We start from the raw sequence: 13,066 nt of genomic DNA, 5'->3' as shown, positions 1-13,066 counted from the left end.
TTACTTCACAGAAAATTGATAATACCAGCAATTAATGTTATTCTGTGGATAGTGAGGAGTTACTCAACAGAAACAACAGATTTACTCAATCCATACTACAGAAGTTTGGCACTGTTGTTCCATAATACTACACAGAGCTACTTCTTACATACTAGAGAGTTGCTGCATAGCTTCCCACAGATAATGCACTGTTACTCAACAGGTACTGGAGAATTACTACGAAGTTACTCCACAGATGTTAAATATTTCTTCAATGGATCCTTCAGAATTATTACAGAGCTACTCCAAAGTGCTATAGAGATGCTTCATATATACAAGAGAGTTACTCCATAGATTCCTTTGAGTTCATCCATACAACTACAGCATTGTTCCATAGATACTAGAAAGTTATTCAATAGATACTGTAGGTTTAATCAATAGGTACTGCAGAGTTATTCTGGAATAACTGAGGCCAAAACTTGGCCTTACACATTACAATTAAAACACAAATAAAGTACAAATACTCAAATTTCTTCATTTTGCAATAGTGCTTTAACTTTTCACCCGCCAGGATATGTACCTGTTGATTAACTTCCTCATGGAGCTTTTGATCTCCTTGTTCCTCAGGGTGTAGATCATGGGGCTGGTGAGGGGGAAGACCACAGTGTGGAACACAGCCACCACCTTCTCCAGGGGGGCGGCCCGGAAGGGCAGGGCATAGATGTAGATGGGCGGGCCGCACATCACGAAGACCACGATGATGTGTGATACACAGGTGGAGGCCACTTTGCTCTCCCACCTGGGGGAGTGAGTCCGCAGCCGGAGCAGCAGGGCGGCATAGGATATGATGAGGAGGATGAAGCACATCATGATGACCACACCATTGTTGAGGAACATGATCATCTCCACCGCGTAGGTGTCAGCGCAGGCCAGCTTCACCAGCTGATGGACGTCACAGAAGAAGTTGTCTAGGATGTTGGGGCCGCAGAAGGGCAGCTGGATGGACAGACCAAAGAGGATGATGCCATGAACGAAGCCCCCTGCCCACGCTGCCCCCACCAGGGTGCAGCAGATCTCTCTGTTCACGAGCGTGGCATAGCGCAGAGGTTTACAGATGGCCACGTAGCGGTAATAGGCCATGGCCATGAGCAGGAAGGCCTCGGCGCCCCCCAGAAAGTGGAGGAAGAAAAGCTGGGCCATGCAGCCCCCATAGGAGATGGCCTTGCAGAGGGAGAAGAAGTCGGCCAGCATCTTTGGAGGGGTGACGGAGCAGTAGCAGATGTCCAGGAAGGCCAGATTAGCCAGGAAAAAATACATGGGGGAGCTCAGGCAGGGGTCACTCTGGATGGTGAAGATAATGAGGAAATTCCCTGGGAGGATAATGATGTAGAAGAGCAGGAAGAAGAAAAAGAGGAGAAGCTGGACCTCCTGCGTCTGGGATAGTCCCATCAGTATGAACTCTGTCGCCCCCGTGCAGTTCCCCTGCTCCATCCCATCTATGTGGATCCCTGTCTTGCACACACATGGAGAATGAGAATGGATATGGTGACTCGATATTACAGCTGGTCAAAAAATGGAAAAAATTTTTTTATTAAAAACGTTCAAGATCATTTTTTTGTTTCCAAGGGCAGTAGAGAGAGAAGGCTCTGTGGAAATTAGTAAAATGCTTGGAGACAATTTCAATTCTTAGTTACACCAGTTCAGACTTCAGAGTTACCCACAGAGTTAGCAAACAGATGCTACAGAGTTACTCCATAGATATTATGAAATGGTTGGAATTATTCAATAGATGCTATGGAATTGTTCAACAGATCCAACAAATGGAAGAGAATAGAAGTTGATAGTAATGAATATAATTCAGATATTAGGAATTGTAGAAAATCGATAAGGGAAGCCAAAGGACACAAGGAAACATAGATAATAGATCCTGTCAAACTAACTTAACATCTTGTTTGATGAAATTACAAGTTTGGCTGATAAATGTAATCATGTTGATGTAATACACTTAGACTTCTGTAAGGCGTTTGACTTGGTACTGCACGATATTCTGATTAAAAAACTAGAAAGAAATAAAATTAGCACAGCACATATTAAATGGATTTAAAACTGGCTAACAGATCTCAAATTGTAACTGTAAACAGGGAGACATCACTGAGCAGACTTGTTTGCACGAGGGGGTCCCACAGGGATTGCTTCTTGGCTTTGGTCTATTTAATAACCTGGAAGAAAACATAAAATCATCACTGATAAAGTTTGCAGATGTCACAAAAAGCAGTAACGCTGAAAATGATTTTTGGGGTCATGGTGGATAATGAGCTGAAAATGAGCTCCCAACACGGTGGCCCAATTGGGCTAATGTGATTCTGTGATGCATAAACAGGAATCTCAAGTAGGGGTAGAGAGGTTTTCACTGGTGTGACCGTTGCTGGAAATCTGTGTCCAGTTTTGTTGCCCACAGTTCAAGAAGGAGGTTGATAAATTGGAGACGGGTCAGAGAAGAGCCACAAGGATGATTAAAAGGTTAGAAAACCCATCGTGGAGTGATAGACTCAAGGAGCTCGATCTATTTAGATTAACAAAGAGAAGGTTAAGGGGCGACTGGAGCACAGTCTATAGGTACCTACATGGGGAACAAATATTTGATCATAGGGTTTTCAATCTAGCGGAGAGAGGTGTGACACGATCCAATGGCTGGAAGTGGAAGCTGGACAAAGGTGTAAAATTTGAAGGATGAGGGTAATTAACCATTGGAGCAGTTTACCAAGGGTCATTGTGCATTCTCCATCACTGACAAGTTTTAAATCAAGACTGGGTGTTTTTTCTAACAGATCTATTCTAAACAATGAGGAGTCCTTGTGGCACTTTAGAGACTAACAAATTTATTTGGGCATAAGCTTTCATGGGCTAGAACCCACTTCATCAGATGAATGGAGTGGAAAATACAGGAGCAGGTATAAATAGAGGAAAAGATGTGATTTGCCTTACCAAGTCTGAGGTCAGTCTAACGAGACAATTCAATTGACAGCAGGATACCAAAGGAGGAAAAATAACTTTTGAAGTGGTAATGAGAGTGGTCCATTTCAGACAGTTGACAAGAAGGTGTGAGTAACAGTAGGGGGAAATTAGTATTGGGGAAATTAGGTTTAGGTTTTGTAATGACCCAACCACTCCCAGTCTTTATTCAGGCCTAATCTGATGGTGTCCAGTTGGCAAATTAATTCCAGTTCTGCAGTTTCACGTTGGAGTCTGTTTTTGATTTTGTTGTTGTTGAAGAATTGCCACTTTCAGGTCTGCTACTGAGTGACCAGGGAGATTGAAGTGTTCTCCTACTGGTTTTTGAATGTTATGATTCCTGATGTAAGATTTGTGTCCATTTATTCTTTTGCATAGAGACTGTCCGGTTTGGCCAATGTACATGGCAGAGGGGCATTGCTGGCACATGATGCCATATATCACATTGGTAGATGTGCAGGTGAAAGAGCCCCTGATGGTGTTGCTGATGTGGTTAGGTCCTATGGGGGATGGTGTCCCTTGAATAGATACGTGGACAGAGTTGGAATCGAGGTTTGTTGCAGGGTTTGGTTCCTGGGTTGGTGCTTTTGTTGTGTGGTTGCTGGTGAGTATTTGCTTCAGGTTGGGGACCTGTCTGTAAGCGAGGACAAACTGGGCAAAAGCTGGAGGCTTTCCACACAAAATGCCAAAGTCGTATATTGGGCAAAAAGTGGAATGACTTGATTTGTGACGTAGATGTTTACCGTCACTCCGGTCTACAGACTACTGGGGCCGTTGTCCACAGCTGGCATCTGACACTTTTCGGACATGTCACCAGAATCACAGAACCGTAGGACTGGAAGGGACCTCGAGAGGTCATCTAGCCCAGTCCCCTGCACTCATGGCAGGACTAACTAGAATGCCACAAGACATTTCAGCGAATGCAGTTCTGGGTGGCTTGTAAGATCTGGGATAAAATTCTACCAACCAAGGGGTGGAGGCGGACCCCCATTACACGGGTTCATCACATCTGTTCTGACCTTGGACTCCCGGCCCATCAAGCCCTTGCTGTCATGTGGGAATGGAACAAATGGCGAACGATCGCTACGCCACCAATATCCGAGGTCCCTGCAATGACGTGAAATTGACCAGCTGAGATAGGCCCAGTTGATCCCAGCAGGTGCCCTGCAGAGGAAGATCCCTGCCAATCTGACCTGGAGTAAATGCCTTCCCCACGCCAAATCTGGGGTCGGTTTGACCCTGAGCATGGGAGCGGGAGAGAGAAGGGCCGATGCCACCTCAGATGCTGGCCCACCCCCTCCAGGGTCCCATCTCAGCCAGGACTATCTCTGATGGGTAGAAACGTTCCTCTCATTTCCAACCTGACTTTGTCCATGGCCAGTTGATCCCCACTTGTTCCTGTGCCAGCGTTGTCCTTTAGTGTCAGTAGCTCTTCACTCTCCCTGGGATTTGCCACATCCCCTCTCAGCCTTCATTGCACTCAGCTGAGCAAGCCAACCTCTTCCTGTCCCATCTCAGACGAGTGGTCTTGCTTGTCCTGGGAGCCCCTTTGGCTCCTGCTCAGTTTGCCTTCATCTTTCTTAAACCTGGGTGACCAGAGTTGCTCACAGGATTCCAGAGGAGGGCTCCCCGGTGCCTTGTCCAACAGCACTAATACTTCTCTACCTCCACTGGAAATGCCTCTCCTAATACACCTCTACCCCGATATAACACGAATTCGGATATAACGCGGTAAAGCAGCGCTCCGGGGGGGGGGGCGGGGCTGCACACTCCAGTGGATCAAAGCAAGTTCGATATAACGCGGTTTCACCTATAACACGGTAAGATTTTTTGGCTCCCGAGGACAGCGTTATATCGGGGTAGAGATGTACATCCTACATTAGCCTTTCTCACAGCCATGCAACATTGGTGGCTCCTAGTTATCCTTTGTACTGACGCTGCCTCCCGACTCTGTATCATTGGCCAATTTAATCAGCGCACTCCCGCCTTTTGTGCCAAGGTCATTACTGAAAATATTAACTCAGACTGGTCCCAAGACCGATCCTTGAGGAACTCCACCAGTAGCCTCCCTCCACCCCAATCATTCCGCTCTCAGAACAGCCCATTAGCTCTTCTCCAGTCATATGGTGCCACCCCTGAATGGATATGTTTCTTAAAATCCTTGCCACCCGACTTGCAATCTCATGTGTCAGTTCTTTCAGTACTCAGGGTGGGGGTGGTGGTGGGGGTGGGGGGAGATCATCTGGTCCCTCAGTTTGAGTGCATTGAGCTCGTTAAGTTTTGCTTCCACCTCACAGACGTAATATTTTCCATTTCTATGCCCGCATTCCCATCAGCCATCCCGCCTGCATGCCCATGTTACCCATTATCCTCTTACTGCAAAATGAACCCTTCTGCCCACTTTCCTTCCATCCCAGACCGGAACAGACCCATCCAGCTGCTATCCCCCTCCAGGCAGCACCAGGGCTCTCAGATTCTTTGGAGAATTGGTCTGATACCAACAAGTGGAAATTCAATAAAGACAAGTGTAAAGTACTTCACTTAGGAAGGACAAATCCTACTCAGTGACAAAATGGGGAATGACAGGCTAGGAGGTGGCACTGCGGAAAAGGATCTGGGGGTTAGAGTGGATCACAGATTGAATATGAGTTATCAATGTGTTGCAGTTGCAATAAAGGCTAATACCATTCTGGGGTGTATTCATGGGAGTGTGGGATGTAAGACACGGGAGGGAATTGTCCTGCTGTGCTCGGCACTGGTGAGGCCCCACCTGGGTCCAGTTCTGGGTGCCGCACTTTAGGAAAGAGGTGGATAAAATGGAGAGAGTCCAGAGGAGAGCAATAAAAAGGATAAAAAGTTTAGCAAACCTGACCTGTGAGGAAGGGTTAAAAACACTGGGCCGGTTTAGTCTGGAGAAAAGAAGACTGAGGTTGGACCTGAGAACAGAATTCAAATATGTAAAAGGCCGTTATACAGAGGATGGGGACCAATGGTTCTCCATGTCCACTGAGGACAGGACAAGAAGTAACAGGCTTAATCTGCAGCCAGGGAGATGTTGGTTAGAGATTAGGAAAAAATTACTAACCCTGAGCTCTGGAATGGGTTTCCAGGGAGGTTGTGGAATCCCCGTCACTGGGGGTTTTTAAGAAAGTGTCGGATAAATGCCTGTCAGGGCTGGTCTAGGTTTGCTTGGCCCTGCCTCAGTGCAGGGGGCAGGACTTGACAATTTCTCGAGGTCCCTTCCAGTCCCACACGTCTCTTTTTCCATCTGCCCATCCGACCTTGTCCCCTGCCTTCCCCACCACCCCGGATCAGTCGGATACTCCAGCGAACCTGCTACCCCAGCCTCCGTGAGCCATTGGTATCTGCAGCCCTGTGCCCGACCTCACTGCCCAGCCAGCTCAGACCAATGGTCCCTCCCATCCTTGGTCCCACTGCCCGCAGCACCAAAACGGCCCATGGATCCCAGCCGGGTCCCTGATGGAGCAGGCAACTTGTCCATCTAGCCCAGTTTCTCCCCTGCTGCCCTGGAGGAAGAAATGGGACTGTGTGTCAGGATAGAGGGGTAGCGGCAGAGATCTGTGTGTGTGTGGGGGGACCCCAGGACTAACAACCCTGCTAGCCCAGCGTTGGTCTCCCTCCCCAGCGATGCTGATGCCCTTCACTCCTGACCCGCAGCCCCCTGTTAGCCCCGCCCTGGGCTTCCCTCCCCAGATCTGCCAGTGCCCCTCACTCCCAACCCGCAGCCCTCTGCTACCCCAGCCCTGGGCCCCCCAGCCCTGCCGGTGCCCCTCACTCCTGACCCACAGCCCCCTGCTCTCCCAGCCCTGGGCTCTCCCCAGGTCTGCCAGTGCCCCTCACTCCTGACCCACAGCCCCTGCTAGCCCAGGCCTGGGCCCCCCAGCCCTGCCGGTGCCCCTCACTCCCGACCTGCAGCCCCTGCTAGCCCAGCCCTAGGCTCCTCACCAGTTCTGCCGGTGCCCCTCACTCCTGACCTACAGCCCCTGCTAGCCAGCCCTGGGTTCCCCACCAGCTCTGCCGGTGGCCCTCACTCCCGACCCACAGCCCCCTGCTCTCCCAGCCCTGGGCTGCCCCCAGCTCTGCTGGTACCCCTCACTCCCACTGTCCAAAGCACTAAATTCCACGTAATGCAACCTGCTGGGCTAAGCACTTGGACTGATCACTCACCGTGTGTTGACAGCAATGTAGCAGGGAGGAGTGGGGCTCAGAAAGGTCACAGCTTGTCTCCCTCTTGCTGCTCGGCTCCCCCTACCTTTGTACCATCTGAGACCTTCTTGTGGCACTATCCACTGCAGCGCTGGCAGTGGGGGTGGAGTCACAGCCACTGAGATTCCCAGAGCTCTGGGCTCCCAGCTCTGAGCTCCCGGGGTCTTGTTGAAAAGGTAGCGTAGAGCCTGACTTCGCTGTTTCTATTTAGACTTGGGGGAGGGACTGCCACCGGCTCTGTGTCTGGCACAATGGGCACCCTGATCTCAGTCGGGATCTGTGCAACGCCCGGCACAACAGGGGCCCTGATCTTGGTTGGGGTCTGTGCAGCTCCTGGCACAACGGGGGCCTTAATCTCAGTCACAGCCCCTAAATGCTAGCATGAAATGTACAAGAATGCATATCACATCTATATCTGCCCCTGCAGTACATATCATGTGGCAATGCGATTAAAGGTTACATCAAAATATCCTGCAGGCACAAAGGGAAGAGTTAAGGCTGTTTGCCTAACCGTGTCTTGAATTTGCTCAGTCATACAATTTTAATGTACACATCAGTGTGCAATTTTCCAGGCTTTTTGTTATTTATTTTTTAAAGAAAGAAGGTGAAAAAAATAAAGACATAAAACTAGGGCTGTCAATTAATTGCTGTTAACGCCTGCGATTAATGCACAGCACAATTAACACGTTAATTTTTTTAACGCACGTTAATCGCAGACCCTCTGGACGGGAGGGCAGTCTGAGCTGCTCCAAAACACCCTTTTGGTCAGACACAGTAACACAAGCTGCCACCAGAGGGCGGGAGGAGACGATGCTACAGAAGTAAGAGATTTAGGCATAAACTTTCGTGGGTAAAAAAGCCACTTCTTCAGATGCATGGACTTCTTTTCCATGCATCTGAAGAAGTGGGTTTTTTACCCACGAAAGCTTATGCCCAAATAAATCTGTTAGTCTTTAAGGTGCCACAGGACTCCTCGTTGTTTTTGTGGATACAGACTAACACGGCTACCCCTTGGATACAGAAGTAAGGTAGTTCTCATCCCCGTGTTTTTAAAGTAAAAACAGGGTGGCCAGAGGCTCGCCAGAGTGACCCCCCCCCTTGTAGGGCTTGCCCGATCCGCCCTCCCCATGCCTCCCGGGGCTGGGGCTGACCCCCCCACCTGTGCCGCCTGCATCTGGGGCTGAGCCACCCCAGCTCTGCACTGCCCACGGTGGGGTCTCCCCCTCCCAGCCCTCTGCTGCCTGCAGCTGTGTCTGACCCCCATCCTGAGCTCAGGGGCTGATCCCTCACCCTCAAGCCCCATGCCACCCACAGCTGGGGCTGACCCCCTTGCCTGAGCCCTGTGTCATCTGCAGCTGGGGCTGGGCTGCCCCTTCCCCCCCGAGCCCCGTGCTGCCCAAGGCTGGGGCTGATCCCATCCACCCCCAAACCCCATGTCGCCCAAGGCTGGGACTGACCCCCATCCCAAGTCCAGGGGCTGATCCCCCCGAGCTCTGTGCCTCCCCCAGCTGAGGCCGATTCCCCCCGCCCCAGGCCCGCACCGCCCAGGGGTCAGTTCTGAAGCCAGCACTGCCTTCCAGCAGCAAATTTCTCCAATTCCCTGCTGGCAGGCAGGGGAAGTGCTGCCTTCAGGTGAGCCCAGGCAGCAGCCGCCTCTCTGTGCTCTGCCTTGCAGCTGGGACAAATGCCCAGGTTTGGTGAAGAAATAGGGACGGCTGGGACAGAACTGAAAAAGGGGCCTGTCTTGGCCAAAATGGGATATATCGGCACCCTAGCCAGCCCGGGCCCTATTGTTCCCAGCCGGCCCCTCACTCCTGGGACCAACCCCCCTGCGTCGTGCCCCATTGCCCCTAGCCGGCCGCTCATTCGGGGGGTATCCCATAGAGAACATGGCCTGGCAAGCTCAGCCTCCCTGCACCAGCCTCTCCTCCCCTGCAGTATGATGAGTCCCTGAGATAAAATCTACCCTCCCTTGCAAACGAGGCCTCACTCAGCTGAGGGGGGCCCACCTAGCTCAGTAAAAGGAGACGAGCCTGGCGAGCCCAGTACCAGAAACCACCCTTCCAGAAGCAGCAGCAAGACACCTCCTCACCCTCCTCCTGCACAAGTTATTGCTTGTTCCTCCCCATTGTCACCCCCTGTCCTCACAGACCATCCTCCTGCACAAGTCATTGCTTACTTCCCCCCTCCCCTGTCCTCCCCCAACACTGGATGCTTGTTTGTCTGAGCGACTGGCTGAACAAGAAGTAGGACTGAGTGGACTTGTAGGCTCTCCAGTTGTACATTGTTTTATTGTTAAGTGCAGTTATTCTTTTTTACATAATTCTACATTTGTAAGTTCAACGTTCATGATAAAGAAATTGCACTACAGGACTTCAGTGCGGTGCATTGAAGTTTCGTTTTTACAGTGCAAATGTTTGTAATAAAAAATAAATAGAAAGTGAGCACTGTACACTTTATTCTGTGTTGTAATTGAAATCAGTGTATTTGAAAATGTAGAAAACATCCAAAATTATTTACATAAATGATATTCTGTAATTAACAGCACGATTAATCATGATTAATTTTTTAAATCACTTGATAGCCCTACATAAAACCAATGACCGTCAGGGTCCAGACTGTGGCTTCCCAGCTCCACAGACATGCTGGAGAGAGAGACAAGAGTGCGGGTTGCCTGTATCACCTTGACTCTCCTACTGACTCTGGAAGAAGCGTGGTCCTGTGGCCAAGCACTTGGCCTGGTCTCAGGCCCCCTGGCTCCAAGTCCCCACCTGGCTCCTGCCCTGGGGCTTTCCAGTAGTGTTAGCGAACTCCTCGCGGCCCCACTGAACATTCCAGCCTCAGTCTCTCGGGCCTCAGCTTCCCAAGGGCAAGGGTTCCTCCTTTCGGCCACTGTTTGTCCATCTTGCCGGTGCGGATTGTAAGGTCCTTGGGGCAGGGGTGTGTGCCAGGGTCCTCTTACTATGAGTTTGCACAGTGCCTGGAACAATGGGACCTGACCTCAGGGCCCTCTGCTCACAGACGCGGTGTAGCGCAGACGATCCATGTACCAGCCATAAGCCATGGCCGCGGCCACCCCCAGGCAGTGGAGAAGGAAGAGCTGGGCCATGCAGGCCCGGTAGGCAGGGCAGGCTCCAGGCACCAGCGCAGGAAGCAGGTGCTTGGGGTGGCCAAGGGGAAGGGGCGGCACGTCTGGCGGCAATTCGGCGGCGGGTCCCTCAGTCCCTCTCGGAGGGAAGGACCTTCTGCCGAAGTGCCGCCAAAGAAGAAAGCAGGCGCGGTGGAGCAGCCCGCCGATCACGATTGCAGCTTTCCCCCCCCCCCCCCCCCCGCCGCTTTGGGCAGCAAAACCCCTGGAGTCAGCCCTGCCGGTAGGGTGACCAGACAGCAAGTGTGAAAAATCAGGACAGGATGTGGGGAGTAATAGGTGCCTATATAAGACAAAGCCCCGAATATCAGGACTGTCCCTATAAAATCAGGACATCTGGTCACCCTAAGGCCTGGTAGGAGATGATCTTGCAGCGGGAGAAGAAGTTGCCCAGGCTCTTTGGGCGGGTGACGGAGCAGTAGCAGAAGACCAAGTTGTCCAGGAAATAATACATGAGGGAGCCCGGTGGGGGGGGCCACCCCACATGGTGAGAAGAATGAAGAAATTGGATGGGAGGATGATGATGTAGAAGAGCAGAAAGAGAAAGAAGAGGGTTAGCTCGACTTTGAGGATCTGGGATAGCCCCACCAGCACAAACTCTGTCACCCTCAAGAGGCTCCCATGCTCCTTCCCAGCAATGTGGGTCCCTGTCACACGCACAGGCCGGGGAGAGGAGAAGACATTACAGCACCTACCGTTAAGGAGCACCTCAGTGTATAACAACACTTTGAGCCAAGGGATGGACTCCGCTTGCAGGGGCTTGGCTGCAACTTCAGCTCGCTTCTCCATCTCTGGATCTGCCCCACACACTGACCTCAACAGAGCTCTGCCTGTTCCCACCAGCTGGGATCTGGACCCATTGACTCCAAAAGGGGTGAGTCTGATAAGCTCCATTTTCTAGATGGGGACACTGAGGCATGGCAAGCAGCAGAAGTGACTTGCACAAGGTTACTCAAAGGCAGTAATGACTAGAACCCCAGAGTCCTAATCACTAACCCCACTACCCTTCCAGAGTTAGAAATAGAACCCAGGAATCCTGGCTTCCAGCCCCTGCTGTGCTAACCAGTAGACCCCACTCCCCTCCCAGAGCTGGGGCTAGAACCCAGAAGTCCTGGCTCCCAGCCTCCCCTGCTCTAACCCTTAGATCCCATTCCCCATCCTGATCCCAATCCTGGAGCTGTGAGATAGAACCCAGGAGTCCTGGCTTCCAGTCCCCTTTGCACTAATTACTAGACCCCTCTGCCCTCCAAGAGCTGGGAAAGAAGCCAGGAGTCCTCAATCACATCCCCTCTGTTTTCTAAGCACTAGTCCCCGCTCTGAGTTCTGACCTGGTACCCTTCCTTGACAGCGCCCACCTCACTTTCTCACCAGGCTCAGACCCTTCTGTTTCAGGGCAGGTTTTAACCAACCCATGAGGAGATTTGGCCTTTGAACCCAGGGGCCCCCTGATTATCTCTGGACACCTCAGGGGCTCAGCTGGAGACACATCCCTGCTGCCTTTAGTCCCAGATTCCTGGCCATCCCCTTTTTCACAGACACCAAGTGAGGGAGATATACTGCACTGGCTAGACTCCGAGGCTGCAGTTGTCACAGTGACCGAAGGGATCTGGCACACAAAAGCTCAGAGACCCCAAGAAAGGCTCCAACTGAAAAGTTCTGTGCTGCCTAAACCGGCCACGTGTCCTGATTTTACCAGGCACCTGACTTGCCCTGCCTAGCGCAGTGTTGCTCCTGGTTTTTGCATGAGGTTCCAGTATCGCGTGGCTTCCTTTGGAGCCGGGGTGAACTGATCAGGGCTCGGGCTGTGGGGTCAAAACTAGCCATGTAGATGGTTCCCGGTCGGGCTGGAGTCCGGCATCTGGAAGCTGGCGAGGGAGGAGGTCTCAGGGTATGTCTGCACTACGAAATTAGGTCGAATTTATACAAGCCAGTTTTATAGAAATCAGTTTTATACAGTAGATTGTGTGTGTCCCCACATAAAATGCTCTAAGTGCATTAAGTCTGCGGAGCGTTGCACTGTGGGTAGCTCTCCCACAGTTCCCGCAGTCTCTGCCGCCCATTGGAATTCTGGGTTGAGATCCCAATGCCTGATGATGCAAAAACGGTGTCGCAGGGGATTCTGGGTACATGTCGTCAGGCCTCTCCCCCTCCATCAGAGCAACGGCAGACAATCAATTCGCGCCTTTTTACCTGGGTTACCTGTGCAGACAACATACCACGGCAAGCATGGAGCCCGCTCAGCTCAGCTCACCGTCACCATATGACATCTGGGTGCCGGCAGACGTGGTACTGCATTGCTACACAGCAGCATCTAATTGCCTTTTGGCAGTAGACGGTACAGTATGACTGGTAGCCGTCATCTACTATCTGGGTGCTGCCAGACGTGGGGCTGCATTGCTATACAGCAGCAGCTCCTTGCCTTTTGGCAGTGGATGGTTTATTACGATTGATATCCATCATCGTCGTATTCCTCAGTGAGTTCAATCAGAGGCACCTGGGCAGACATGTTTTGTCTCCTGGAGACTCAGTCCTGCCGGCAGTCCTATTGAACCGTCTTGACGATGATGGCTAGCAATCGTAATACAGCATCTTCTGCCAAGCACCCAGAAGATGCCGATGGCTATCAGTCATGCTGCACCATCTGCTGCCAGCCTAAGATGTAAAAGATAGATGGACCAGATTTGTTCTGTATTCATTTGC

At 51.3% G+C, this 13,066-nt stretch overlaps 1 protein-coding gene across 1 annotated transcript; it reads right to left on the bottom strand.

The window, feature by feature from the left end:
* Nucleotides 1-531: 531 nt before the first annotated feature.
* On the bottom strand, nt 532-1,470 carry LOC112116166 (olfactory receptor 4N2-like). The gene has a single exon (XM_024213495.1). It carries the CDS (start codon nt 1,468-1,470, stop codon nt 532-534), a length of 939 nt encoding a protein of 312 aa, XP_024069263.1.
* Between the last annotated feature and the right edge of the window lie 11,596 nt (nt 1,471-13,066).

This window comes from Terrapene carolina, unplaced genomic scaffold (genome assembly GCF_002925995.2).
Source record: "Terrapene carolina triunguis isolate 2854851 unplaced genomic scaffold, T_m_triunguis-2.0 Scaffold612, whole genome shotgun sequence".
NCBI classification, from domain to species: Eukaryota; Metazoa; Chordata; order Testudines; family Emydidae; genus Terrapene; species Terrapene triunguis.
This window is presented reverse-complemented; position numbering and strand designations above follow the sequence as displayed.

Coding starts and splice junctions, on each gene's coding strand:
- LOC112116166 (XM_024213495.1), bottom strand. CDS start 1,470: ATGGAGCAGGGGAACTGCACGGGGGCGACAGAGTTCATACTGATGGGA.